This window comes from Suncus etruscus, chromosome 14 (genome assembly GCF_024139225.1).
Source record: "Suncus etruscus isolate mSunEtr1 chromosome 14, mSunEtr1.pri.cur, whole genome shotgun sequence".
In the NCBI taxonomy this organism is placed as follows: Eukaryota; Metazoa; Chordata; class Mammalia; order Eulipotyphla; family Soricidae; genus Suncus; species Suncus etruscus.
The window spans coordinates 9,902,738-9,929,439 of record NC_064861.1 but is presented as its reverse complement, the minus strand read 5'-3'; the positions used below and the strand labels follow the sequence as shown (position 1 = coordinate 9,929,439).

Here is a 26,702-nt window from a genome sequence, read left to right as displayed (position 1 = left end):
ACAAAAAAGAAAAAGGAAAGGAGACAAAAAGGAGGAAAAACAAAGGAATTTAAAAGAAAGAAGAAAAGAAAGAAAGTCCTTTCATAGGCTCTAAAGAGGGGTCTGACAGTTTTGAGTTTTCAGTACTCCATACTCCATGCAGGCATTTGAGGAGATAAAGGAACTAACTGAAAAAGAAAAATCCTCCAGCAGGGTGGGACAGATTAAGGAATGAACAAATGGAGCCTAGTGAGTTAGAAAGGGAGGAGCTGGGAGGGGTCCACCTTGTTCTCAATGAATTATCTACAGTGCAGTGGCCAGAAGAAAGTACCACCAATAAGACAGTGTGGTTTGCTAAAGCAGCAATGAAAAGTGGGGAACTACAGTAGTTAGAACTTTTTAAAAATACCCTGCCAACGAGTCCAAAAATCCACCTGAAGGTGCCGAAGTGCCCCGGGATGCAGTCACCTGCCACACACCACAGCATCTCTCCCCCTCGCTCTGAGCCCCTACAGCTAAAGATGGGCGAGAAATGGGACGAGTGGAGACGGGCCAGCACCGAAGGAGCCCCTGCGACTAGCAGCCAAGCGGGGCTGGAGCACCGGCTGCTCTGCAGGTTTTCAGGGCTTGGACGGTCTGCAGCGGACCGGGATTCCCATTCGATTGTGTCAGCAATATCGTTCATGGAGCATCTTGGGACCAGCGCTAGGCCAGGACGCCTGGGATGAACCGTGGATCCAACTCCAACCGGGGTTCCTCTGAGCATTCTCCTTATGTACAACAGTGTGTGGAGCCTTGTCGGGGGATGCTTGCAGGGACCGTCCCTGGAGCCAGCCTTCAGGGTGATGCCCTCCTCGTCTGTGCTTCCTGGGGGAGGTGAAGGCTGGCACAGAAGCGGAGCTTAAAGTGGGGAACAGCGGGTCCCGACTCAGCACAGACGGACAGAATTGTGGGGGACGTAGGGCACCCGACATCAAGGATGCTCTCTTTGGTCACAAATTAGCTTACAGTGAAAAAGGACAGGGGCTTTGGGGGCAGGAGAACTGAAACCAAACGCTGAGCTGGGGGAGGCCCGGCCTGGCCTCCAGGGCAGTTGCATACTGAGTGAGTGAAAGTGGTGTCTGGAATGAGAATGGAGCAGCGCACACCCCCATTCTCTCATTTGGCCTCTGGATCCAGGTCCTCTGGGCTGAAATGCCGCAGGAGGCGCTGGAGGTCGCGCTGAAGGTTGTCCGGGGCCAGGGCTTGGGGCACATCCTCCAGGTGCTCCAGGTAAACACGCTTGCCGTGCCAGTCCTTCACCACAGCCCTCTTCTGGGTGCTGGCCTTACTCATGGTGGTCCTGTGGGAGGGCACAGAAAGGGTTAAAGGGGCCTCTGTGGCACTTCGGGGCAGGTTCCCAGAAGTCTGTGCTAGACCCACTTCTCCTTTGCTTAGATGCTTCTGAACCCAGGTACTAGCCTACAAACGTGTCTTTACCTGACTTGCTTATTTTCACTTTGTTGGTTTTTTTAAGGGGGGGAGGGGGGGAACACCTGGCAGTTATTCCAGGCTGTATTCATTTCTGCTGGGTTCTGGGAATCGAACCCTGATCATGCAAAGTGCATGCCCTAATCTGTCCTCTCTCCAGATCCCTCCTTTTTTTTTTTAATCTATGTTTAGAAGTGACTGACTCCACTCTGAAATGATTACTGAGATTTTTGAAAAGTACATTGTAGAACAAGTAGTGTTTTAAGATTTTCTGAAAGGTTAGACTCTAAGAAAGCAGGCTTTCATAGGATTCAATGCAAAGGGAGCCAACCAAGGGCATGGTTTGGAAGTAGTAGGGCCATCCCTAAATTCTTTGTTGTGGTTTCTTTTGGAGGGGGTGGAAGAGGTGTGGGGGAGGTCACACCCTGCAGTGATCAGGGCTGACTCTAACTCTGTGCTCTGGGCTCACTCTTGGCAGGACTCAAGGGACCATATGTGGTGCTAGGCTGAAACCAGGCCAGTGGTATACAAGGCCAGCACCTTATCCATCGTATTCTCCTTCTCTGATCCTCATTAAGTAATTTTTTACAGGCTAAGGGTGCTTTCTTTAAAGCCCCTTTACTGCCTGCCTACTCCTTAGCAGTAATAGAAGTTGCTGCAAGAGGGCCGGGCAGTGGCGCTGGAGGTAAGGTGCCTGCCTTGCCTGCGCTAGCCTAGGACGGACCACGGTTCGATCCCCCAGTGTCCCATATGGTCCCCCAAGAAGCCAGGAGCAACTTCTGAGCGCATAGCCAGGAGTAACCCCTGAGCGTCACAGGGTGTGGCCCAAAAACCAAAAAAAAAAAAAAAAAAGAAGTTGCTGCAAGAAATCTCTGTGCCCCAGAAAGAAAAAAAGAGTCCCTGCTGATCTTTGGGAAGCAGGCACCAGCCAGAGAAGCCATGTTTTCTGCCACCTTCTGGCAGTTCTACCTACAGAGGTTGGGGAAGAAAGAGGGTGAGAGAAAAGGGGGGGGGGCAAAGTGACTCCTCCCTCCCTCTCAGCACTCCTGTATATAGGACATTTTTGCCTCCTTGAGTCTTTGAAGGGACAGATATTCCAAACTTCTCCCTATAACCCCGTGACACATTTCAGACAGATAAACACCGAAGAATGGGGCACCCTGGCTTTCAGGTCTTGCCTTGACATGCACCCCAACATATAAAGAATTCTGTGACCCATGTGAGTATTCTCATGGGCTGTGCATGAGTAACATGTTACCTGCATATGTTTTTACTCTACATGGAAACAGAATCTCAGCAAATTTAAGCCATGCTCCAAAAGGCAGAACTCCAGTAAGAAGTCAAAGGTCTTGGTGCTCTATGGATCTCCACTTCCACATACCCCTCCACACACCCACCCCAATCACCCCACACAAATCAAAGGCATTATTAGATTTTTCTGGCTGCAATTGCTTTGATGGGCTCTTAGGATCCTAAGGCTGGGGTTCTGTTCAGGGGCTGCCCCCACTTTTGGACATCTCTGAGCATTTAATTCTGTTGCCTCACTTTAGCACAAACACTTTCTGTGTGATTTGAAAAATCCTTGTTTCCTTCATACCCGTGCTTTCATATTCACCTCTTTCCTGTGACACCACATGAGGAGCCTCGCATCTGCCACTGAACTCAAACATATGCCTTTGGTTCCCAGTGTGAGTTTGATTAGGTTTTTCTGTTAGTGTCTCTCCAATAAGCAAACACAGTGCTATTTCTTTTTGTTTGGGGGCTATACCCAGTGGTGCTCAGGGGTTACTCATGGCTCTGTGCTCAGGAAATCACTCCTGACAGGCTAGGGAACCATTTGACTTTGGGGATCAAAACTGGGTCAGCTGCGTGCAAGGCAAACACCCTCCCTGCTGTCTTATCGCTATTTTTTGCCAAGAGCTACGTAGAATCTTTGATGTCTCTGGTGCCAGAGCTAGTCAAGGGCAATTCCTGATATTTGGGTCAGGCAGGTACAGATTAAGAGAATTGTGGGCCAGAGAGAAAGCATGAAGGTAGGGCATTTGCCTTGCATGCAGAAGGATGGTGGTTTGAATTCCAGCATCCCATATGGTCCCCCGAGCCTGCCAGGAGTGATTTCTGAGCATAGAGACAGGAATGGCCCCTTGGCATTGCCGGGTGTGACTCAAAAACCAAAAAAAAAAAAAAAAAAAAAAAAAAAGAAAGAGAGAGAGAGAGAGATTTGTGGTTATAACTGATTTGTTTTCTTATATGTCCATGGAAGATCTGATCCAAGAGAAAATGCATGAGAAGGGAGTCCCCATCACAGAGACACCCAGCTGTCTGCATATAATTGAATTTGCAGATAGCAGGAAGGTAAATATGTGTCTGATTTATATTTCAATAAACTTGAAAAACCAATTTGGAAGCTGAGAGCATAGCAAGGACCTTCTCCTCGATTCAAGCCAATTTTTATTTTATTTATTTATTTTTTTTTTTGGTTTTTGGGCCACACCCGTTTGACGCTCAGGGGTTACTCCTGGCTAAGTGCTCAGAAATCACCCCTGGCTTGGGGGACCATATGGGACACCGGGGGATCGAACCGCAGTCCATCCGATTGCAAGGCAGACACCTAACCTGTAGCGCCACCTTCCCGGCCCGCCAATTTTTATTTTAAGGTTCTCGGAGCAATTACCTTCTTTTCAGTTCCAAACTGCTGTTGCTTTTCACGGTCACATATGTCTGGAGGGCGGGATGGGGACCGGACCTTTCATTTCACTCTTCTAATTATTATGTTCTACAGGCCCAAAATAGCTCCTAGGGTACTATTGATGACAGTCTCCCACTCCTTTTCAATGAAGCGAAAAGCACAATAGTAACCAGAATTTCGGAGACTTTTTTTTTTCTCCACCAGGCCCAGGAATATTTTATTACTATATACAGTACTAGTAGGGCTTAGTGAGAAGAATCAAAGCAAGAATCCAGAAGTTTCTCTGCCTGATAGAGACATGGACTGGCCAGACACCCTAACAGAGAGTCCCTGGAGGGACACAAAATAGTTCAGTAATAAATACCCCTCTGTCAACATCCCTCCTCAAAATATGGGAAAATTCATGGGGACAGCATCATGCAGCATCATGGCTTGGCTCGGTAAGATGACAAAGCTAGACCTGCCCCTACAATGATTTCCTGAGGGGGAACTAAGGGCACCAAGTGGTGGCGTTCAGTGGTGCCAAGGTTGAATTGTGAGCCACTGCTTAAATACCTCATCCAGACTCTCTGAGTGGACTGACACCATGAAATATTCTTCCACTAAACCCAGGAAGCTCAGTGTGCCTTGGTATTGAATATCAAAGCATCAGGGAGATGGACGCTTCGCCATGCTGACAGAGTCTGATGAGACAGAGCTGAGCAGCTCCCCAGGAATTTGAGGGCACCTTTTGGATTCTCGCAGTCTTTCCTTAAAACTGGAAAACCTTTTCAAGATGTTAGTTTGCAAACCAGCACTCCATGCTAACCCGAACCTTTTAATGACTGATCCATCCTCTCTCAGAATTTCCTTCTCTACTAAGCTGGGGAAGTGGACTTTGAGGCCACTACCTGTGTAACTCAGAGCCTGAAGCAAAGGAGGAAAGAAAAAGGAGAGAAAATCCAATCAGAATAAACACCAGCTTTATAATCATCTGCTTATTGGCTAAATTGATGATAGTACAAAAGAGAGAGATTTGAAAGGAGAAACAGAAAGGATCCTTCTCAGTGGATCTTTAGAAGAGTGTTTTATAGAGTGAACTGGAATTTCAAAATGCTGCTAAATGCCATCTTCATGACTGTTGCTCTACCTTCCTCACACTCTGTGGCTCAGTGGAGAAAGTAAAAAAGATCACTAACAATGGCAAAACCAAAGAGCAAATAAAGCCCAAAAACATGTAACTTGGGTAATTAATCTCATAATCCAAGTGGTCAAAACATGATGAACTAAAAATCCTTTGAATAAGAAACACTTTATACATGGCAAAAAACAGAGACATGCCTTGTGTGCCTCTAAGATAGGTGTCATGTCTAACTAAAAAATGTGTTATAAGGGTTGGAGTAGTAGCACACCGGTAGGGCATTTGCCTTGCATGAGGCTCACCCAGGACAGATGTGTATTTGATTCCCAGCATCTCATATGGTTCCCTGAGCCTGAAGCAATTTCTGAGCACAGAGTCAGGAATAAAACCTGAGCACCACCAGGTGTGGCTAAAACATGTGTTATGATAGCAAAAATGGGTGCTTTGTGGATACCATGACTTAGTCAAAACCCTTAGGGCCATAGGTATTTCAGAATTCAGATTCCCTCCCCACTTTGGGATTTTTAGAAGAGATAAGATGTCTATGTAGCTATTCTAATACCCTAGCTGGGGAGGACCAGTGTCCTAACCTATCAACAGCAAAAACGTAAGCCTTTCCAGCATTAACTCTATCAGCTGGGTTCCATTTTCACCCAGAATTAGCTTAACACTGATCTGATTTTCAGGATTCTTGAATTTTGGGAATCCTAAGGATTTATTGGTTTGTCACATGTAGACACATTTCCTAGCTGTTGGGAAGCAAAAACTTAAATAATCACAAATGTTTTTGCATGGATGACTAAAGTATAAATTTAAACATTCTTTCATCTCTATTATTAATAATACATGAGGATATTAGCAAAAATAACTTGCAATATGAATATTTATTTCCATTACTAATCAATAAAAAATTGGGGATCAGTTTAGGGTCATCAGTGGTGGTGTTTGGTGGCTACTCCCTACTTTGTGCGGGGGAGAGGGGGTTGTCAAATCAGTCTTGGCTGCATGTAAGGGAAGCACCTTGATCCCTGGACTAGCTCTCCAGCCCCTCATCTGAATTCTCAAAAGTCATTGGGGCTGGGAATGTAGTATATCAGGAGAATCATCTCATCTCTGATGCCCTGAGTTTGATCCTACACACATCCCACCCCCAAATTTTGTTGTCTAACAAAACTTTTCAGGTGGCACAAATTGGTGGAGGAAGTACTGCTGTCTTGTATATATTATACAAATAGGAAATCTCTTCCCTCAGTGGATTCCCTACCCTCTCATGGATATGGATATGCATATGGAATGACATGATGGAAAATCATTTTTCTTCTTAGACACAAAGCAAACAGAAAACACACAGACACACAAAGGAAAGGATAGGCAGCTACCTATACCTCTTCAAAGTCATCTTTAGCTGAAGGAAGGTCCATGGCTAAGCTAGAATCCCCCAGATGTTTCTCCATCCTCTCTCCATGGACCAGTGTGGTTTTCACCACTTTGCTTACTCTTCGGCCTTCCACGGGTTCAGCCTGAAAGTGGGAGGTGCTGGGCTCACACAGAGTGACCTGATGGGTGAATGACACACAACATACAATTTCTGACTCAGCCAAACATCATGAGGATGATTTTTTTCAATACTTTGGAAGAAAAAATAAACAAAAACCACCTATACTGTCAACATTCTGCAAATAATACTTTGGAAAATATAAGCACTCGGAGGGATAACAAAAAATCAATTGGTAATGTCCCTGTAATAGTTCTATCTAGAGAGTCACTCTAGAAACATCCACCACTTCGTGTCAACCACGGGAATGAAAATGCATAGAGGAGCCGGAGCCATAGCACAGTGAGGAGGGAGTTTGTCTTGCACAAGGCTGACCAGAGTTTGATCCCCGGCATCGCATTTGGTTCCCTGAGCCTGCCAGGAATAGTTTCTGAGCTCAGAGCCACGAGTAATCCCTGAGTACCCCTGCATAGGGCTCCCACCCCCCCAAAAGAAAAATGCAGTGAGAATTTGTTGAGTGAAAAACAAATCAATGCCATGAAAACATATTCATCTGTGGATGTTTCTTTCCCCACCATCAAATCGTTGTTTGAGTACGATGCTGATAAAATTAAAAAAATCCTTCAAAGGAAAAATTCATAAAAATACAAGAAAACTGAAAAAGCAGCATATTTCTAGGGGACTTCATGTGCCTCAGAACAAACTGGGGATGTTGTGAGGAGGAAGGTGGATGCAATACAGTTTCATCGGCTAAAACAATGACTGGACATGTTCCTGGAAGAAGGAAGTAAAACATTAGGAAGGAAAATTACACAGCAAGGACCTTCCACAGGCTGAGTTGAGTTGCTCAGATCAAAAAACATTTCTTCCAGATTCTTAGAGTCTCTTCCTACTGCATCGCCTGCCCACAAAGTGAGACTCATCTTTCAAAAAAGATCCTAATACTAGGGTTTGGAGCATGCCCAATTGTGAATGACTATGGAACAAATTTTGGAAGAACCCAAGACAATGAATGATGCTGATGCCATTAATGTTGCATCATTGTTGATGGTCAGTGATGTTGCTGATGGTGTGTGAAAGACCCCAACACATTACGAAGCAAGAGGATGAAGGCAAGCCTGGTAGGTGCAAGGGAAGTCACCCCTTGTGAACAGCCAGGGGCACTCACCTCCGACTGCTGAGTGTCACTCTTCAATACCACGCGCTTAATGACCTTGGAGTAGCTGTCTCCATCCTCTATGTGCACCGGGTCCTGCGGGGTCCCCTGCATACTGACCTCCTCTTTCTCTGTACCGTCAGGGGAGACAAACCGCCTGATGATTTTCCTAGTGACCTGAAAGACATTTATTTGCATTCCTGGATGCTGGCTGTTCCCAAGATAAGGTACAGAAAGGACGCAGCTATGGAGGTAGATAGAAACTGTAGATTGGCCCTACCTTCTTCACCACCCTGTGTCCCTGCTCATCCACATACTCTTCCTCTGTGACTGATTCTGGGGGGATGTCAGGCATGTCATCACCCTTAACACAAAGAGAAAGAGTCATTTCAGTCTCTGGTACAAACTGTGCACATCTGATGCGTGAGCAAGGTTAGACAGAACATTCCAATAGCTGTCAGGAAGTGTGGCTGTCCTAATACGAAGTCAGGAGTCTATTTCAAACCGCATCAGGAAAAGCAAAGGTGAATGAGAGCATGCATGGAAGAAGCTGAGTCAAATTAGGTCAAACTTGTTACAAGCTAAAACCAACTGGTGTGAAGGGTAAGCGAAAATTGGGCTCTTGGCTGTCAGGAGAGATGTAGGCTGCATTTCTTCACAAAGGATGTGGAGCAGGACAAGGGGGTCTGCTTTCCAGTGACCATGCATGGCTACTAAGGAGCATGCCCAGCACTTGGCGCCTTGTTCGCTAAGGAGTCCAGGACAGAATTGTCCCGGGCAGACGTGCAATGACTTGCCAGCCAGTACCTGAATGATCACACGCCGGCGGACCACCCTGGTGGTTACCATCGCCTCCTCATCCGAGCTTGCCTCCAGCTCACCTAACTCTGCGAGGAGCTCCTGGCAGGAAGCATGGAAGCATCGTTCTGTTCACTGTCTCAAGAGGCATCTTTTCTCTCTATGTTCCTGCCCAAACACTAACTTTTTCCCCTCAAAGTCAGATTCCCTCCAAGCTCTGGAGGAAAAGCCAACATCTCTTCATTTTCATCTTAATCTCCATCTGGAGATTAATTCCAGAACAGAATTTGGGAATTCTAAGAGATGTGAAAGCACCAACATCTTCCAGAAGAAATGAATTTCTTCTCATTTTTTTCTTTGGCTTTGGTGCTCAGGGCTTACTCCTGGCTCTGCACTTAGGAATCACACCTAGAGAGGCTCATAGAACCATTTGTGGTTCCAGGGATTGAACCCAAGTCAGTTTAGTGCAATGCAAGCACCTTAACCCCTTTTCTAGTTCTCTGGCCCTGCCCACACTACTTCTTGAGCTTCTGATAAATAATAGCATGTAAATGCAGAATCCTAAACAACACAATGTCTGTAAGCCATCGCCACTGGACTTGGTGATGGTTAACCCAAAGATAGAGAAAAGTTGGGAGTTTTGTGGCCTAACTCAATGCAGGAAGGAACATTTCTTGTAGTTAATCTCTAGACAAAAAGTACCTTCCTGGGATTAGGAAAGACAGAAGAGGAATAATTCTAGATTCACTTGCAGGAAAATGGAACTGCAGAGGCCAGTTCACCAATATAGGCCTGGTGCAAGTTTAGAGGACAGCACATGTCTCAAGCACTATATATAGAATTGCTCTTCTCAATGGAATACAATTAAAGAAAAGTAAATAAATCCACTCAATTTTCTCAAGAAAGCTTCAAGTACTCAGCATATTTTTACAGTATTTCAACTCAAGGAAAATATGTAAATTTGAAACCAAATAATACTCTAAATATATTTAAGAAACAGTTTCCTTGAAACATGGTTAGCAAAGAGAGTGGCTAAAATTGGATTTTGAAGTTAGGGTCATAAGAAGTTCAAAGTTGGGGCCGGGCGGTGGCGCAAGAGTTAAGGTGCCTGCCTTGCCTTCGCTAGCCTTGGACGGACCACAGTTCGATCCCCCGGCGTCCCATATGGTCCCCCAAGCCAGGAGCAACTTCTGAGCGCATAGCCAGGAGTAACCCCTGAGCGTTACCGGGTGTGGCCCAAAAACAAAACAAAAAAAAAACAAAAAAAAAAATAAGTTCAAAGTTAAAAGAGGAAATTTAAGGGATAGAATAGAATTTGCCTGAAAAATCAGTAGAAGGCTCCTGGAAAGTATATGGCATATAACTGTTATATGAGAGATTAAGTATGTACATGACACACAGTCTTTGCTTCAAGTCTACATGTCATTTGGCCTATGGAGTCTTAAGCAACTCTATTAACTTTTAAGCTTAGACTATATTCATAAAACATTTAAAAAATTTTTTATTTGTTTGTTTTGGGATCACACCCAATAGTATCAGAGTTTAATCCTGGCTCTGCACCTATTGATCACTCCTGCCAGGGCTTAGAGGACCATATGGGATGCCAGGGACTGAACCTAGGTGAGCCACATGCAAGCTAAGTACCCTCCCCACGTACTATTGCTCTGGTCCTCCATGAAACATTTTCTAAGAACTCATTTGAGCCAAGAGTTTCAGAAAAGAGAAATTATAAGCCAAGGCTAACTTGAAAAGAAAAATCTTGGGACCAGAGAGATAGCACAGTGGTAGGGTGGTTGCCTTGTATACAGCCGAATGGCGTTTCGAATCCTGGCATCCCATATGGTCCCCTGAGCTTGCCAGAAGCAATTTCTGAGCACAGAGCCAGGATTAACTCCTGAGCACTGCCAGGTGTGAGGAAAAAGAAAGAAAGAAAAGAAAGAAAGGAAGAAGGAAGGAAGGAAGGAAGGAAGGAAGGAAGGAAGGAAGGAAGGAAGGAAGGAAGGAAGGAAGGAAGGAAGGAAGGAAGGAAGGAGGGAGGGAGGGAGGGAGGGAGGGAGGGAGGGAGGGAGGGAGGGTGGGAGGGAGGGAGGGAGGGGGGAGGGAGGGAGGGAGGGTGGGAGGGAGGGAGGGAGGGAGGGAGGAAGGAAGGAAGGAAGGAAGGAAGGAAGGAAGGAAGGAAGGAAGGAAGGAAGGAAGGAAGGAAGGAAGGAAGGAAGGAAGGAAGGAAGGAAGGAAAAGGAAGGTAGATCCTTTCCTGAGAGCTGTCCAAATTAGAACATGGCCCCCTCCACTGGGGTTGTAACCACTGTCATTAGGATTTTAGGTAAATCCTGAAGCAGATGTGACCCTCTAGGCAACAAATTAGAACCACGTGTTAAGCTCCAAAGTATGTTTATGTTACCATGATTCACCCCCAAAGTTTTGTGTTTTTTTTTTTAACTTCTTGTTTTATCTCATTCTTGACTCCTGAGTTGTTTACTGAGGCCTTAAAAACTTTGATCATGGGCCGGGCGGTGGCGCTGGAGGTAAGGTGCCTGCCTTGCCTGCGCTAACCTAGGACGGACTGCGGTTCGATCCCCCGGCGTCCCATATGGTCCCCCAAGAAGCCAGGAGCAACTTCTGAGCGTATAGCCAGGAGTAACCCCTGAGCCTCACAGGGTATGGCCCAAAAACCAAAAAAAAAAAAAAAACTTTGATCATATCAAGCTTTTGAATTTTAAAAAGGAAAGAATATATAAAATTTATGTTCATTTAAGCTTAATTAAAAGACTCTCACTTTGGGGGGAGGGGTCACATATAGCTGGATAGCTATGCTCAGAGGTCACTCCTGGTGGTGTTCGGGGACCATATGAAAGCAGAGACCATATGAGAGAGAGAGAGAGAGAGAGAGAGAGAGAGAGAGAGAGAGAGAGAGAGAGACAGACAGACAGACAGACAGACAGACAGACAGACACAGACAGACACGTGCCTTACAAACACTCTAGACCTTCCACTCAAATATCTTAGAAATGGAATTTTCCAAAAGGCTCCCCCAAAATCTCCCAAACCCATAGAGTGGGTTTGTCTACACTTTCATGAAGAAATAATCAACATGTAATCAACTAAGCCAGACAGTAGGCGGGACTAGTTTACTCATATGTTTATATGTAGTTATACATATTTACACATACTGCAAGAGTACAATAGGTCAGCTAATATTCATCTTCTTTTACAAGAAAATAAGAAAAAAAAAAAGATGGTTTTATCCTCATGTCTGAGCCCTTAAGTTTTTCCATTCTCTTTCTCCTGCCTTTTTTAAAATAAGTTATCCTAGTGAGATAATCCCTCATCTAACAAGAAGGATTTGTATTTGTTTGTTTGGTTTGGGTTTGGGGTTCACACCCAGTGGTGCTCAAGGTTTACTCCTGGCTCTGTACTCAGGGGTCACTCCTGGCAGTGCTGAAGGATCAGAATCTGGAAGGTATATGCAAGGCAAGCACCTTATCACTTGTACTAGCTCTGTATATTAGATTACTTTAGAATCATGGGCCTAATTATGCACTTAAGCTGATATATTTATAATATATACTTCTTATGTCATATTGTACTACATATATACGTATATATTCACATATACATATTACTTTTTCTTAGAAAGAAAAGGGAAGAGACGGGTGGGAGGTGGGGAAAAAAAGAAAAGGGAAGAAAAAAGAGATGAGATAAAAAAAAGAAGAGAGAAGCGAAGAGGAGAAGGGAGGGGAGAGGGAGGTGAAAGGAGAAGAGATGAGAGAAGGAGGGTTTTTAACAGATAATAATAGACCTTCAAAAATATGGCTCTATAACCAGGGTCCCCAAACTTTTTAAACAGGGAACCAGCTCACATCTCTCAGACCACTGAAGGGCCAGGCTATAGTTTAAAAAAAACTATGAACAATAGTGGCCTCTGGGCCGTAGTTTGAGGACCTCTGCCTGAGATTGAGAGGAGAAAAGACAGAGAAAAGGAGGGGAGTTGGAGAGTGCAGCACACACCGTGGGCCTAGGACTAGGACAAGTTGGCTTCTAAGCAGGACAGGCAACAGTGGCTAAAACACCCCTGGGGCTGAATAAATGCCTTGGCAGGCTGCAGGGCCATAGTTTAAAGACCCCTGCTCTAGAATTAGAGTTTTCTGCCTTTCCCCCTAGATTAACTGCTTTTAAAGGGCTCCTGGCCAAGGTAAGAAATGTGGTAACTCTTTTTCCTTCCATAGTGGAACAAGGAGGATAAACCTCCAGAGAAATGAAAACTGGGAGAAGGTCTGCCATCACAGGGTCAAGGGACAAGTGGCAGCTCTTACCTTTTCGAAGGCCACATCACCATCAAGTCTTTCACAGGCCTGAGGCTGCTCATCTGTGGCCTCCACAATTACCAGGCTCGTTTTTCTCACAGAACTTTCCTCCGTGGACTCTCGGGGTTCTTCAGGTTCTTGGACAATAGGGGAGTCTTTGTGGTCTGCAGAAGCTGGGAGTTGGAGATGTGGCCTCTCCCCATCAGAGGGGCTTCTAATCTCTTCAGGGGTCTTGCTGGGGGAGTCGGACAGGACCTTAGCCTTTACTGTCTCGGACTCTTCTGTCCCTGGGGAGGTCACACTGGAATGGAGAAGCCCAATGAGAGTAGGAAAACCACATGCTGCCCAACCCATGATAGAGAGAGAGGACTGAAGGGAAGAGAAGATGGTGTCCATCTGCATGGACTGGAAGGTCAACATAGGTTTCACAACAAAAGCCAGACATGCCTTGGCCAAGCTAGGAAATTTGGAAAGAAATCACTCTTTAGGGGGCCGGGAAGGTGGCGCTAGAGGTAAGGTATCTGCCTTGCAAGCGCTAGCATAGGGCGGACCAAGGTTAGATCCCCCGGTGTCCCATATGGTCCCACCAAGCTGGGGCAATTTCTGAGCGCTTAGCCAGGAGTAATCCCTGAGCGTCGAATGGGTGTGGCCCAAAAACCAAAAAAAAAAAAAAAAAAAAAAAAAGAAATTGCTCTTTAAAATACAGTACAGACTCCCAGGTCCTCAATTTTCAGCTAGCCTGACTGGAAAAGACAAATTCTAGAGATGAAAAAGTTAATCTATGATGTCTTACTGTTTCCTAATCTCAACAAGATCATGCTGTCTCAAAGCAGATTATGTTTCATTTCAACTTCCCTTTGAGAACTCTGGGCAACAGCAAAGATTTAATAGCAAATTTGATAGTAAGGACAAGAATTAAGATATGCAAATTCCTTATTTTGGGGGGAACTATACCTGGCAGGACTCAGGGACCACATGATTTTGGGGTTGGAACCTGAAGTAGTGTTTGCGTGCTAGACTTGTGCTGCAACACTTTCATATTTACTATTGACCTTGAGTTCACTTTTTTTTTTCCCTAGCTCTGGCCTGTGCTAATGGGGATCTAATGGGCAAGGATTTAAAATTCATCTGTTTAACCACCCAAGCTCAGTGTGTCTGTGGAATGGAGTGGGGAGAGGTTTTTGTTTTTTTTTCCCAAACTCACAAGTATTCCTGCTGATGTTTAAGGGACATTGCCTCTAGTGGATCTGGCGTTTTCCCTGAGAAATCTTGTTGCACTGGTTCCCTGTGGAAGAGCTCGGTGGCAGGACTGTCTCCATCAGGCTTGGCAGGACTGTCCCCGTCAGGCTTGGAGATGCAGTCTTGAAATGTGGAATAGCTGACAGAAATGTCCTCCTCGGAGACTATAGGTGGGCGATCAGAGAACTCACTCTCCTTTGAGGTGTTCAGCTCCTTCTGCTTGTGCTGTGCTTCCTCCGTAAGAATTGAGAACCCTGCGGAGAGAAAATTTCTCAGGAAAGAGCTGTGGGACACCTGCAGGTTAAGCACAACATCACCTTAGTCAAAGAAAGAAATATCCAAGTATTGAAAGGTCTAAGGACATAGACTGAGCTACAAGGACTGGGGTGTCTGTGTCTCCTGCCAAGTCCTGTGCCAAACACAAGCTGCAGCGAGGGGAGCGGGGTGCACACAGCTCTGGACATAGGTGAGATCAGTGTCCTGATTCCTGTCAGGAGTCACTAGCAGCCTCATATGAAGACACAGTGGGCTTCCAGCCTCTAGGACTTTGATAAAGAAAACAACATAGTGTTGAAATAGCTGTGCAAGCTGACTGGACAGAGGCTGAGGGGATGGGCCGGCAGGGCAGGAAGCAGCAGGGGAGCAAGGAGAAGGTGGAGCAGCCATCAACAGCCGACATCCAGTTTCTATACCAAGAGACATCTCCAATCCACATACCCCAACACAGACCTACACACCTCACACAATACAGACCTCTCATGTCTCATACGCTATGCACGCTCACACACCCCAAGATACAGGCCCACCACACATACCCCATATCTACTATACCTAAAATACTACACATGCCCACAAGCCACCCAATTCATGCTCATCCTACACCCATGCACAATTACTCCACACCACCTGACCTTCACTGTGATCCAGTGTGATGGTCTGCTCCATCTCGGCATAGCTATGACTCACACGTTCCCCCAGAGGCTCTGTGTTGGTCTCCATAAGGTGGACAATATCCATCCGGTTGATCTTGGTGAGACATTCAATGAGATTCGTATCTGGAATAGTAGGAGAAATATATTGAATATATCATAAGAGGGTTATTTTTATTAAATAACTCCTTTAGCTGCCTTATTAGATTCTTAATATTTTGATAGGAAACAACCAGAATGCAATTAGGGTCTTGGCCAAAGTAAGTCCAACAGGTAAGCAAGAGATATGCAAAAAGGTGGGGTATGGTGTTGGCTTAGGCTCTGAAGGCAGAGTAGGCAGATAAGACATAAGAGAGACTATCCAATAAGGATTTCAGAATAAAAACCATTATCTCTTTTGGGTCTGTCCACAAATGCACTTAAAAAAGAATGTATCTGTAGATTAGCTGAAATTTTATGTAACCAGTCTTTCTGCTTGTTCACTCTGGCTATTCTCAATAGAATAAAGGAAATAGAAAAGACACATAACCTACACGGGTCTCAATTTAGATGCTTAGAGAATCTGTGGCAAAATTAGAGCAGGTGAGGAAAGAGAATTACAGTGGGTATCACTGACCTTTGAATATTACGTAGTCAAACAGACAAATGAGCAAATGGGATTCATCCTACAGAATATATACTTGAAGTGATGGGAGTAAAGAATGCAAGAAGAGAAGATGATGCATGACCAATGGAACAGTGGACCCTTATATCTACTGTCCACAGCGAGAAACATCTAGAAAGGATTTTGCTAGCATCCATTACCAGCCAGTGGTAATGGAGTTCTCCACTAGATGGAGCTGTTCTCAAGAGCTCAAGGGAAGCACTTGGTTGGAAGGCTTGTTAGCAATGCAAAGTTGCTTCCAGGTCAATTGGAAAGAAAGGATTCAGTGAACCAGACTTCTCTCTGCCTGTGGCAGACAGCCACATACCTGTGGCATGTTTCCCGTCCCTTTCTAGCCAGTACTTCAACAGTGCATGGCTCTGGTCTTGCAGAGAGTTAGGGTTCTCAATGCGAATCTGATGAATTTGCTCCTCAGTGAAATCCAGTTCTCTTGCCAATTCTAAAAAAGAAAACACCTGGGTGTCAACATATTTCCTCCATGTTGGCATCTCCACACTCGGTCTGGATGGAGGGGTCTTTCTGTGGCTGTGAGATGGTTCTTTCATTTTTCCCCCTTCTTATTAGGAACCAATCTCATTGGCCTTTGGTTTTCTAGAAATAACTGAAGTTTTTTCCCAGCCTTCTTAAAACGAGGCAGGGTGCCAATCACTATCATAACAGAAAAAGTAATGTTGACTCATGATGATAAAATGCATGTGCATCATATATAAATATGTACTTGCAAAATGGAGAAGAGATATTAATACTGGCTTATATTTTTAACCAAAATAATGGAAAATGAAAAAAATCACCACAGAGATTGTTGAGTGTAGTCACAGAAATAATTACACTGAGAACTATCATAACAAAATGTGACTGAATGAGGAAAGTAGAAAGCCTGTCTAGAGTATAGGCCAGTGTGGGTTGGGGAGGAGAGACACTTGGGATATTGGTGATGGGTTTAATTAAAAGAAAAAGTTATATAAAAATAAAGAAAAATGATCAAAAAGGACATAGAGCCCTTCTCACTTTAAATCAACCTTAATCATGCTAAACACTATGGATTTTTGTTTCTGAGCACTTGACTAAAATATTGGTTGTGGATATAGTATAGTGGGAGCTGCTCCTTTCCTCAATTTGATGCTACATGGATAAAAGGTCAGAGATGAGTTGACTGACCTATGAATGAAGCCACAAGCTTTTCCTCTGAAGTCTATGATGAAGATTCAATATGGATATTTATATAGGATGGGATGTGTGTATTAACAAAACACCCTCAGGGTAGATACTTATATCTATGCCATCTACATCAATATCTGCTTCTATTTGTTTCCAATATCTTTTTAAAAATATGCATACCCAACAACTTTGTATCTGTTAAAAAAGCCAACTTTTTATGAATAACCTTACAACCACGTGTTTAAACAAATTAATTAATTTTTAAATTTGCATATCCATGGACTAGAGCAATAATATATTGGGAAGGATCTTGCCTTTCATGTGGCAGATCTGGACTTGATTCCAGATCCACATGATTCCCCAAGCCTAGCAGGAGTGACACCTGGCACAGAGCCAGGAGTAAGCCCTGAGCACTGCCAGGCATTGCCCCCCCCCAAAGAAAACAAAACCACTTTAAGTGTTGCTTATTTATGAAGATAACAACTCCCAACATTCTTCAAATAAATAACAACTGATCTGTATCTCTAAATTATTATAACAGTCTTGAAGGTAAGGAAAATAACTCCTTCCTACTTTCTACTTAAAATGATCTTAGTTAAGAAATTATAAATTCCTACCAAAACAAGACCTTAGTTACTCTTTGGTCTAAAAGAAATGACTCAGAGGTCAAATGATAGAATAGAATGTCAGATTCCTAACATGACCCCCAAACAGGTAGACTGACAATCTTGTTCTGATAAATCATAGTTAAGATTAAAGCTACAGTTTAAAAAAATCTAGATTCAAGGACAAGAGAACTAGCTCAACAAATTGCAGCATATGCTTTGCTTACAGGAGGCCTGGACTTGATTCCCAGAAATGTATGGTCCCTAAATGCAGCCCAGAGTAGACCATAAGCATCTCTGTAAATCCCAGAGTGAATAAAAGGGCTAGGCTGTTGTTGTTGTTGTTGTTGATTCACATCTATTTTTTGTGGGCTATACCAGCCCGCAGTAAGTTTGGGACTTACTCCTGCCTCTGCACTTAGGGATCATTCCTGGCAGAGTTGCGGTACCGTATGGGGTATCAGATACAGTACCCACACTGACCATGTGCAAGGCAAGCATCCTACCCGCTGTACTACTTCTCTAGCTCCTAAATAAAATGCCCTGACTCACACAATAATTTAATGCCAAGTCTGGACTATCTAGTCTGTAGTTAATTATTCTTTCTACTGTTTCACCTTATTTCTTCAAGGAAGGATAAGACATTTTTTCATATTTTTGGCTGATGTAGCCACGCCATTGAAACTAAGCAGGTTTTGGGGCTGGAGAGATAGCACAGCGGTAGGGTATTTGCCTTGCATGCAGAAGGATTGTGGTTCAAATCCCGGCATCCCATATGGTCCCCCGAGCCTGCCAGGAGCTATTTCTGAGCATAGAACCAGGAGGAACCCCTGAGTGCTGCCGGGTGTGACCCCAAACCAAACCAAACCAAACCAAACCAAACAAAATAAAATAAAATAAAAATAAAATAAAATAAATAAAATAAAATAAGCAGGTTTTGTTGAGAGGGAAGAAAAGTCGGGAAGGTCACTTTTATTTTTACCTGTCCAGCTGAAGCCCAGGTGATCCGCAATATAAGCCAATCTTTCCTCGATCCGTTCCTGTTCATCCTGCTGATCTATAGAAGGTCAAAAACAGAATGGCCAAAGGTTGTGCATGGCAAGAGAAGGATCACAGAACTGATCATCAAAGAAAGAAAGAAAGTCATTTGTCCAAAGAGTTGGTAATAGCACAGATTAACTGCTACACTTCAAACCACATTAAATGGCTGATTTCTGGAATGGAATGAAGAAATCTAATTTTTTAAAAAAGTGTATACCATCTGCTTCCATATCTCTCTAATCAAGACTAGGCACCATACTATCATTGAACTGTGGGTTTCTGGAAATTGAAGGAAGTTCCTTTGAAATGGTCTGAATGCACATTGCCCACTAAAAGGTAATGATCCTGCTTGTAAAAGGCCAGAGGAATCATCAGCAGGATGCAGAAGATTAGCCTAACCCCTACCCCAAAATTATAACTGCCTGTGGGGTGAACCTCACTCCCAAGTGAAGTTTGGAAGAATCCCATCTAAGACTCACAAGAGACTTAAGACATTGGCTGCTCAAACTGTCCTTTTTTTTTTTTTTTTTTTTTTTTTGTAGAATTGGACAAACTTCATGATTCTCAGTCCGGGTGACTTTGGAAAGATCAGGAAACCAATCAAGACAGATCTATTTGCCAATATCTGCAGTATTAGCATGTACCCAGGGTATATTTCTATCTGTATGTACCCAGTGAATCCATAAATTACAACCACTAACTCCAGTCTTCCTCTTCCTTTTGAACCCCACAAATTGACAGGCAGCATTTTAAATCATAGCATCATAAATTTTTTTAAAGCTCAAATGTAAAAACAGTAGTCTTTATTGTAGAGATACTGGAAGACCAGAGGTCACTTATCAAAGCCATCTACAGTTTCCTTTCCTCTCATTCATCACTAACCCCTCACAGCCAACTTCATCATGCAATGTTTGAGTTTTGTTTGTCTGCAGCATCTTAGAGGAGCCCATTCTCCATTCATTGACCACGTAAAGGAAAAAGCAGAGTGTTACCTTCTGTTTGTTTGCTTAAAGAGTTAACCCATGATATCTGAAATCCAACTTTCCTGAATCAAAAAGATCCACAACAATGGCAATTTCACCATATGTGAAATCTTCTGGAGCAAATGGCTTCCTAATGATCACAAAATTGTTAAGGACAGATTATTGGAAAAACATATCCAGGTCAGAAGGGCAAAGAAAAAAAAATAGGACCCCAAACCCCAAATCTTCAGGTGCAAAGAAAAGAAAAGAAAGAAAAGCAAAGTGCTTCATTTGGAGGTTCAGCGCAGAGCTTCAGAACAACAAAACTCAAAGTTTGCATGGCCTTCACATGCAGCGGCTGGGGAAAGGCGAGTGAGCCATGGCCTGGGTACCATGTTTTTGTTTTCCATAAGCATTCTCATTGCTCAATCTTGAGATTATTTCCATAGACAAGAGTATACAGAGAAAGCACAGAACACAAAGGGCTTACACAAACATGGGAACCACTACAGAAAAGCTCAAAGGAAATGAGACACCAATCACCAAAGAAAACAGACATACGGGGGAGCAGGAAGTGGGACCAAAAAAACCAAAAAAAAAAAAAAAAAACCAACAAAAAAATAAAAGGACATCAAATTTATGACATGCGGAGCACAGGGAATTTCACCCAGGAGCTGGCAAATACCTTCAGCATGGTCATGGCCATTGTCATCAGGGATACGTTCGATCAGAGTCTCTATGGACTCATCCCAAATGGGCCTTGTGTCAAAGATGTCCTCGGGGACTGAGTGTTCGGTCGCTATCGGAGGCAGGTTTTCGATTACGGACACTTCCATGGCACTACTGCTCTCATCGTCTGAAACTACTTCCTGCTCCCTCTCTGACTGCGTCAGTCGATCCACTAACTTGGACGCCTCATCACTGATCTCCTCAAAGAACTCTATGGAGTTTCTGTAAAGGTCAAAGAAATGCTCCTTACTCTCGTGTGTGGGGCTGGTGGCCTCCTGGCTGCAGGAGGAAGAGGTGTTTTTGCTCTTCACCGGCAGTCGGGATGCAAAGGTCTTTGGTCGGCTGGTCCCTTCTTCTGACTCTAATTCAGGCTCCTCTGACCCCTCTGGGCAATCCTCATTTGTCTTGGGAACCCTGGACGTGTAAACTGGGTGTGGGGACTCGGCATCCAGAGGCCTGGCCTCAGATTCTGATTGACTTCTCTTTTCGGGTGCTCCCTGAGGAACCATAGTCTGCTGCAGAGAACCTTCTAGATGTACCAGTTGCTGTACTTCAATTCTTTGGACAGTGGTTTTGACTGGGATTTTAGATTTTGGTTTTGTTTCCTCTTCGTGGTTGCTTTTGTCCTCAGCCATATCTGGAAGGGAAGGCTGGGACTTGTGAAGAGCAGGGCTGGCCCCGGGGAAAGTCCTAAGAGGTATGTGGGACCTGTTTTCCAAAGGCGCAGTAGGGATTTCAATCACTGATTTCTGTTCCTCTGGAGATGTGTCAGGTGAATCCTCATCCCGATCCAAATATACTGGCCTGGTGATGGTGGAAAAATCTAGGTGTCCATATTGTACTCCTGATTCTGAATAGCTGGAGTCAGGCGTCTGCACATCGCTCAGAAGAGGTGCACCCCCCATTTCCATAGTGGGTACAACCTTGGCCTCTTTGGTTTCCATGGAGGCAGAAATGCCCTGGGATGCTGCTAGTTCCTCCCCCCCATCGCTTACATCATCTGGAATCAAGTCCCCTTCATCATCCACAATTTCTTTTGATTCTAATAGTGTAGAGTCCCCATCAGAGGCCTCCAACTGTGGGGATTCCACTGTCTCCATAGCCCCCTCTTTTGGGTCTTCAGAGAGAGGCTCCCCAATTTGGAAAAAGTGGAAGCTTTCATCAGTATAGGAGCGCTTGGTCATGTCAATAGCACCACTACGGGTCATCTCAAACAACTTGCCCTCCTGAAAGAGAAATGGGTTCTGCTCACTAGTTGGGGTTCCCTCCTCAGTGGGGGTCCTGGCAGGGGTGGTGTCGGGGGTGGTACCTTGGGACTGTCTATCTACCATCAACCCAAATATCTTCTGCTCTTCCTCTTTCACACGAGCCTCAAAGGCTTCGTCGTCCTCACGGATCTCGCTCCAGGAGTCAGAATCCACGTCTGTTCTGGTGATGATGACTTTGCTCATAGTCTCACCCAGAGCTGCTGAAGATGCATGGTCAGATCTGGCTTCTGTCTCCCATGAGGGGCTTGCTTGTTTGGATAAAAGGTTCTGGGCCTCAAGATGAGAGTCTTGACTCAAAACAGTTCTCCCAGTGGTCACAAGGCCTTCTGGGGAAGAGGTGATGGTCACAGAACATACTTGGGAAGAAGAGTGAAAGCTGGTATAGTTTGTATCTGCCTGAGCTTGGCTTTCAGCAGTGGAGAAAAAATGCTGAGCAGGGACATTTTCATAGGGACTCATGAGCTGAGGATCCGAGCTTTCCTCAGCTTCTTCCAGGCCAACATCTGCAGTGCCCAAGGATAGTTGCTGTTCTGTCTGCACAAGAATTGGGAAATCTTGTGCAGGGCAGTCCTGAGATGAACTTGCCAGTGTTTCATCCATTTCTGTTAGTTCCAGTTTTGAAGGCAAAGATGTCAAGGAAGTATGTTCATCTAATTCCTTTCCTTCAGACACTGAGCAATGAGACCCCGAGGAACAGGAAGAGCTTCCCCTGGGACCATCTCCTGGTAATGAGTTCATTCTAGAAACGTCTCCAACTTTTCCCTCCAGGTCCTGAGGAGTTGATGATGATTGCCAATGGCTCTGAAACTGTTCTTGGGCAGTGTTCCCTGTGGAACTCTGGCCACCTGCAGAAATGGACCCAACAGAATTGCTAGGACTTCCAGCCTCACATCCATGGCCCAGGCAGACACTGGGTGCATCTGCATCTCTGTTTAGAGCATCTGGGCCATCAGGGCCCACATGCTGAGTGTCTTCAGGTATCATGGATTTCCCATCTCGTCCCTCTTCTGGCTGAGCTGCTTCTTCCTGTGCATCATCATCATCATCTTTCATCTTGAAGGTATATTGCTTGTGGGCGATGGGCTGGATCTGCACTTCTTCAGGGCTGGAATTGGAGTCTAGGCTGGAGGGAAGAGGGGATGGTGGCTGGACCCGAATCACCGGCTCTGATAAGAGGCCCGAGTCAGCACCCTTTTTCAGCTGTGTCAGTTCAGGTTCACTTTCTGAAGAGGAAGAAGCCTTTCTGCTCTCTGTCTCCTCCTCTGCCTCTGCTGTCTGGCCCTCAGGGGCACCCTCTGTGCTCTGCATGGGCCTAGCCTCATCTGTACCTGCAGAACAGTCAGCATCTGGGTCACAGGTGGAAGAAATTTCATCCTCGTCATCATCAGCTTTGGGTTCCTTCCTGCCGTCCCTCTTCTGCTTGGCCTCTTGTTCCAGCTCGTCGAACATCTTGATCTTGGTGACCATCTTGAACATCTCCTCCTCGGGTGTGAATCGCTTCTTCTCTCCACTTTCTGAGTCATCCTCTTCAGCACACTCATGTATCACGGTGGGCTTGGGGGTGCTGGATTCTGTGGCCTTGGGTGTGACCTCGTAGCTGACTTCCTCAGAGCTGGGGGTATCAGGGGATAGAGGGCTCTTCCCAGAGCTCTCCACCAGTGACGTTTGCTCCAGGCTGTCATCCTCAGCACTGCCATCAGCGTCTCGCAGCAGTCTCGAGCGCACTGAGGCCACTTCAGAGAGGATCTCGGATTTGCCAAGGGTGGCGGGGAGCGGAAAGTGGCTGGGGAGAATGCTCCTTGACTTGGGCTCCACAGGGCTGCTCTCCAGTGAGTCCCGGCACGGCGATTCTCGAAGGGGGCTAGGCTCCAGGGAGTCGGGCGTTTTGTGTGAGGAATTATCCTCCAGCACCGGGCTGGCTTCAAGGGAGTCTTTGTGGCTCACAGCCAAGGATTCATCAGCTCCAGGACTGAGCACTTCACTGTCTCGGCTGGGGAGTGCAAGTTCTAAGCCTTGGGGACTCCGAATGGCTCCCGGTGGCTTGGACTCTGTGGCCAGGTCTGAGGTGGCTGGAACCTCAGGAAGTGCTGGGGAGATGTTGGTCTCACATAACGCCTCGGGACTGCAGGATTCCTGAGTTTGGGCATCAGCTGGGATCTCGGTAACTGAGCATGGAGGTGTGAGTGGATGCTCAAACCGGGACTTTCCATCATTTTCCATGGAGGTTTCTGTTGCTAAGGATAAGCCATGATTGTCAAGGCAGTGGCTTCCATGTGGGGAACACAGGGAAGGGGCGTCCAGGTTGGGCGCTTGGACAGGAGGCAGTTCTGTGTCTGCAGGACCCTCAGCATCTTGCTCAGAGCCTGGCGTGATCCCCCGGATGGAGGTGGGCTCTTTTTCTGCATGGATATCCAGAGCTGGGTCTAACTGGGTGGTTCCATCCGTGTCCCCATTCTGGTCAGCCTCGCTTCTTTTTGGAGAAAAGGAAAGGCTTTCCGGGCTGGTCTCGGGGGTCTCAGCCAGACCCTCATGCTTAAAGCTCTCCTCGGAGCTCACCTGCGGTGGGGTCCCCTCCATTAGGCTGCCGCAGGGGGAGGCGGCACCCACTGCCCGCCTCAGGCTCTCGCAGCTGCCCTCTAGGCCTCGAGTCTGCAGGGCCAACGTGGGCAGGAAGTCCTCCCTGCTGTCCTCCATCGGAAATGTGCCGTCGAAGGGGCTGGTGAGGACCTGGTCCAAGTGGAGTTGTGCCTTCTCGGGTTCCTGGCGCAGGCGGAACTGCTGGTACTTGTCATTATCTTCCAGCTCCTGCTTGATGACCTCAGAAAAGTCGGTGGATGTTTTCCTGTCCGGGCTAATCTGCAGGTCCAAGTCAGCCACTTCTTCCTCACCCTGTTTCCCCTGAAGCCCTTCTTCCCTCTCTTTCTGCTTCTCCTCCTCCACGGCCTGAACAGGCTCAGGGGCCTGGTGGCTGAGGATCTTCTTCTTCTCAGGCACTACTGCCTCCTCTCTCTTCAACCCCAGAGGGGCAGCCAGGATCCCGCGTTTGGTTTCAGCAGCTCCATTGGCCACAAATCTCAGACTGCGTTTGCTGATCGGACTTTCTGTCTTCGGTGCTTCCCGGGGGGTGGGCTGAGGCGGTGGTGTGGACACTTTGTCCTTTTCTCCTCGCCCTTTGCCTCGATCTTGCGGTGGCTTCTGTCGGACCACTTTGTGCTCAAAGAGGCCAGTCTTGTGCTTGGATGGGTCCTGTCCCGACTGGAAGGCGCGCATCAGCTCCCGCACGGACATGGTCTCCTCAATCCTCTCCGTCTTGGATGTGGGCGACACGGGTGGGTGCTTGTCCGCCTTCCCAGAGGGAGACACCGGCAGGTGTTTCTGGTTCTTCCCAGGGACAGCAGACACTGGAGTCGGTTTCTCTGGCCGGGCAGATGGTGAGACGGGCAAACGCTTCTCTGTTCTCCCGGGTGCCACCGGTGGATGCTTCTCTGTCCGGGGGGAGGGCGACAGGGGCCGGCGTTTGTCTGGCTTGCCTGACGGTGATGCTGGGGGGTGTTTTTCTGTTTTGCTAGATGGCGACCCAGGGGGATGTCTTTCCGTTTTGGTGGATGGTGACACAGGGGAATGTCTTTCCGTTTTGGTGGATGGCGACACAGGGGAATGTCTTTCCGTTTTGGTGGATGGCGACACGGGGGAATGTCTATCAGGTTTGGCTGAAGGAGACACTGGGGAGTGTTTCTCCACTTTATTGGACGGCGTTGAAGAATGTCTCTCACCTTTGGCCGAAGACAGCGAGGAGACGGAAGCTTTGGAGGCAGGAGAGGACTTCAGAGATGGGGACGTCATCCCAGAGGCCCGGGAGGCTGGCTTCTTGGCCGGCTCCTCTTTGCCCTTAACCCTGATTGGCAACTTGCTGCGACCTTTCTGCTCATCTTCCACACGCTTCTGGAGTGCCTTGACTTTGTCTTTGATGGAGCCGATGGGGGTCACCTCCACCAGAGGCGAAGTGGCCTTGGCAGAGGGAAGGGGTTCAGGAGGTGCCAGCCCTGGTTCCTCCTCACCCGACTCTTCTGAGCTGCCTTTCTTCTGCTCCTTCTGGTCAGCCCCCATGGGTACACCATCCTCTTTGACCTTCTGCTTTTCTTTTAATTTCCTTCTCACTGGCTTCTTGATACCTGGGCTGAGTTTAGGCGACTTCTGCACCTTTGGTGGTTGATCCGTGGTGGCTCCTTTCCCTTCTTTCTCTGAGCCCTTGGCCCCCACCATGGCCGGAACCCCCTTCTTGTCCCCTGTGGCCACCTCTCGAACTGTGTGTGGCTTAGCCTTATGAGGGGACACATAAGAATTTAGGTCCTCAGTCAAGTAGTTCACTAGCCCTGCTGAGTCTCTCTCTACTTTATCTTTTGGTCCTTTGGTCCCTTTGTCTAGCTTGACCTCTACACATGGGGGTTCGGGGACTTGTAAGGGTGCCTTCTGCTTAGCTTCCTCTATCTCTTCCTTACTGACCCAAACCCACTCCTCTCCTAGCGCTTTCTCCAACTGAGGCGTCAGCCCACTGTCTGCCTCCTGCATACAGGTACCACTTCTCAAGATTTTGTTCACTTTCTCCAAGTCCTCTTTCACTCGCTCAACAATCTCAAAAGGCTCTCCTGGTTCTTCCTCAGTGGACTTCACCAGCTCCTTCACTCGGATGGAGCCGGTCCTGTCGGCCACGTCTGTGGTCAAGATGGCCGTCATCTTGATCAGATCTTGTTTCATCTCGGACACTTCAGAGAGCAAGTCCGGGCTTGCTAGCACAGGAACTTCATTGACCAGGTGGCTTTTCAGGACAGATGTCTCGGTGGATTCTGTCTCATCATCTTTGATGTAGATGAAAAAAACATCGAAAGTAAAATGGAAATCAAAAAAGAGATTGGCAAAAGTAATCAGGACCAAATGGACACATTTGATTTTTCCTGATGTGATGTGTGGCAGGGACAACAAAATGGGCTTGGGATGGTAAATTTCTAAGGCTTTGGGATATAAAAGCAAAGCAAGGCTAATGGGGAATAAAACATAATAATAAAGTACAAAACTGAAAAAAGGAAAATAATAATGAG

At 46.2% G+C, this 26,702-nt stretch overlaps 1 protein-coding gene across 1 annotated transcript in view; it reads right to left on the bottom strand.

Moving 5' to 3' along the window:
- Positions 1–278: 278 nt before the first annotated feature.
- The window catches only part of ANK2 (ankyrin 2), a 274,592-nt gene continuing 248,168 nt past the window's right edge, over positions 279–26,702 (bottom strand). Inside the window, 12 exon segments of the mRNA XM_049786554.1 lie at positions 279–1,321; positions 4,953–5,044; positions 6,644–6,799; positions 7,895–8,086; positions 8,190–8,273; positions 8,717–8,809; positions 13,021–13,312; positions 14,216–14,504; positions 15,162–15,305; positions 16,151–16,282; positions 18,589–18,663; positions 20,295–26,462. Coding sequence (XP_049642511.1) covers positions 1,138–1,321; positions 4,953–5,044; positions 6,644–6,799; positions 7,895–8,086; positions 8,190–8,273; positions 8,717–8,809; positions 13,021–13,312; positions 14,216–14,504; positions 15,162–15,305; positions 16,151–16,282; positions 18,589–18,663; positions 20,295–26,462 — 7,901 coding nt within the window. The 3' untranslated portion in view covers positions 279–1,137.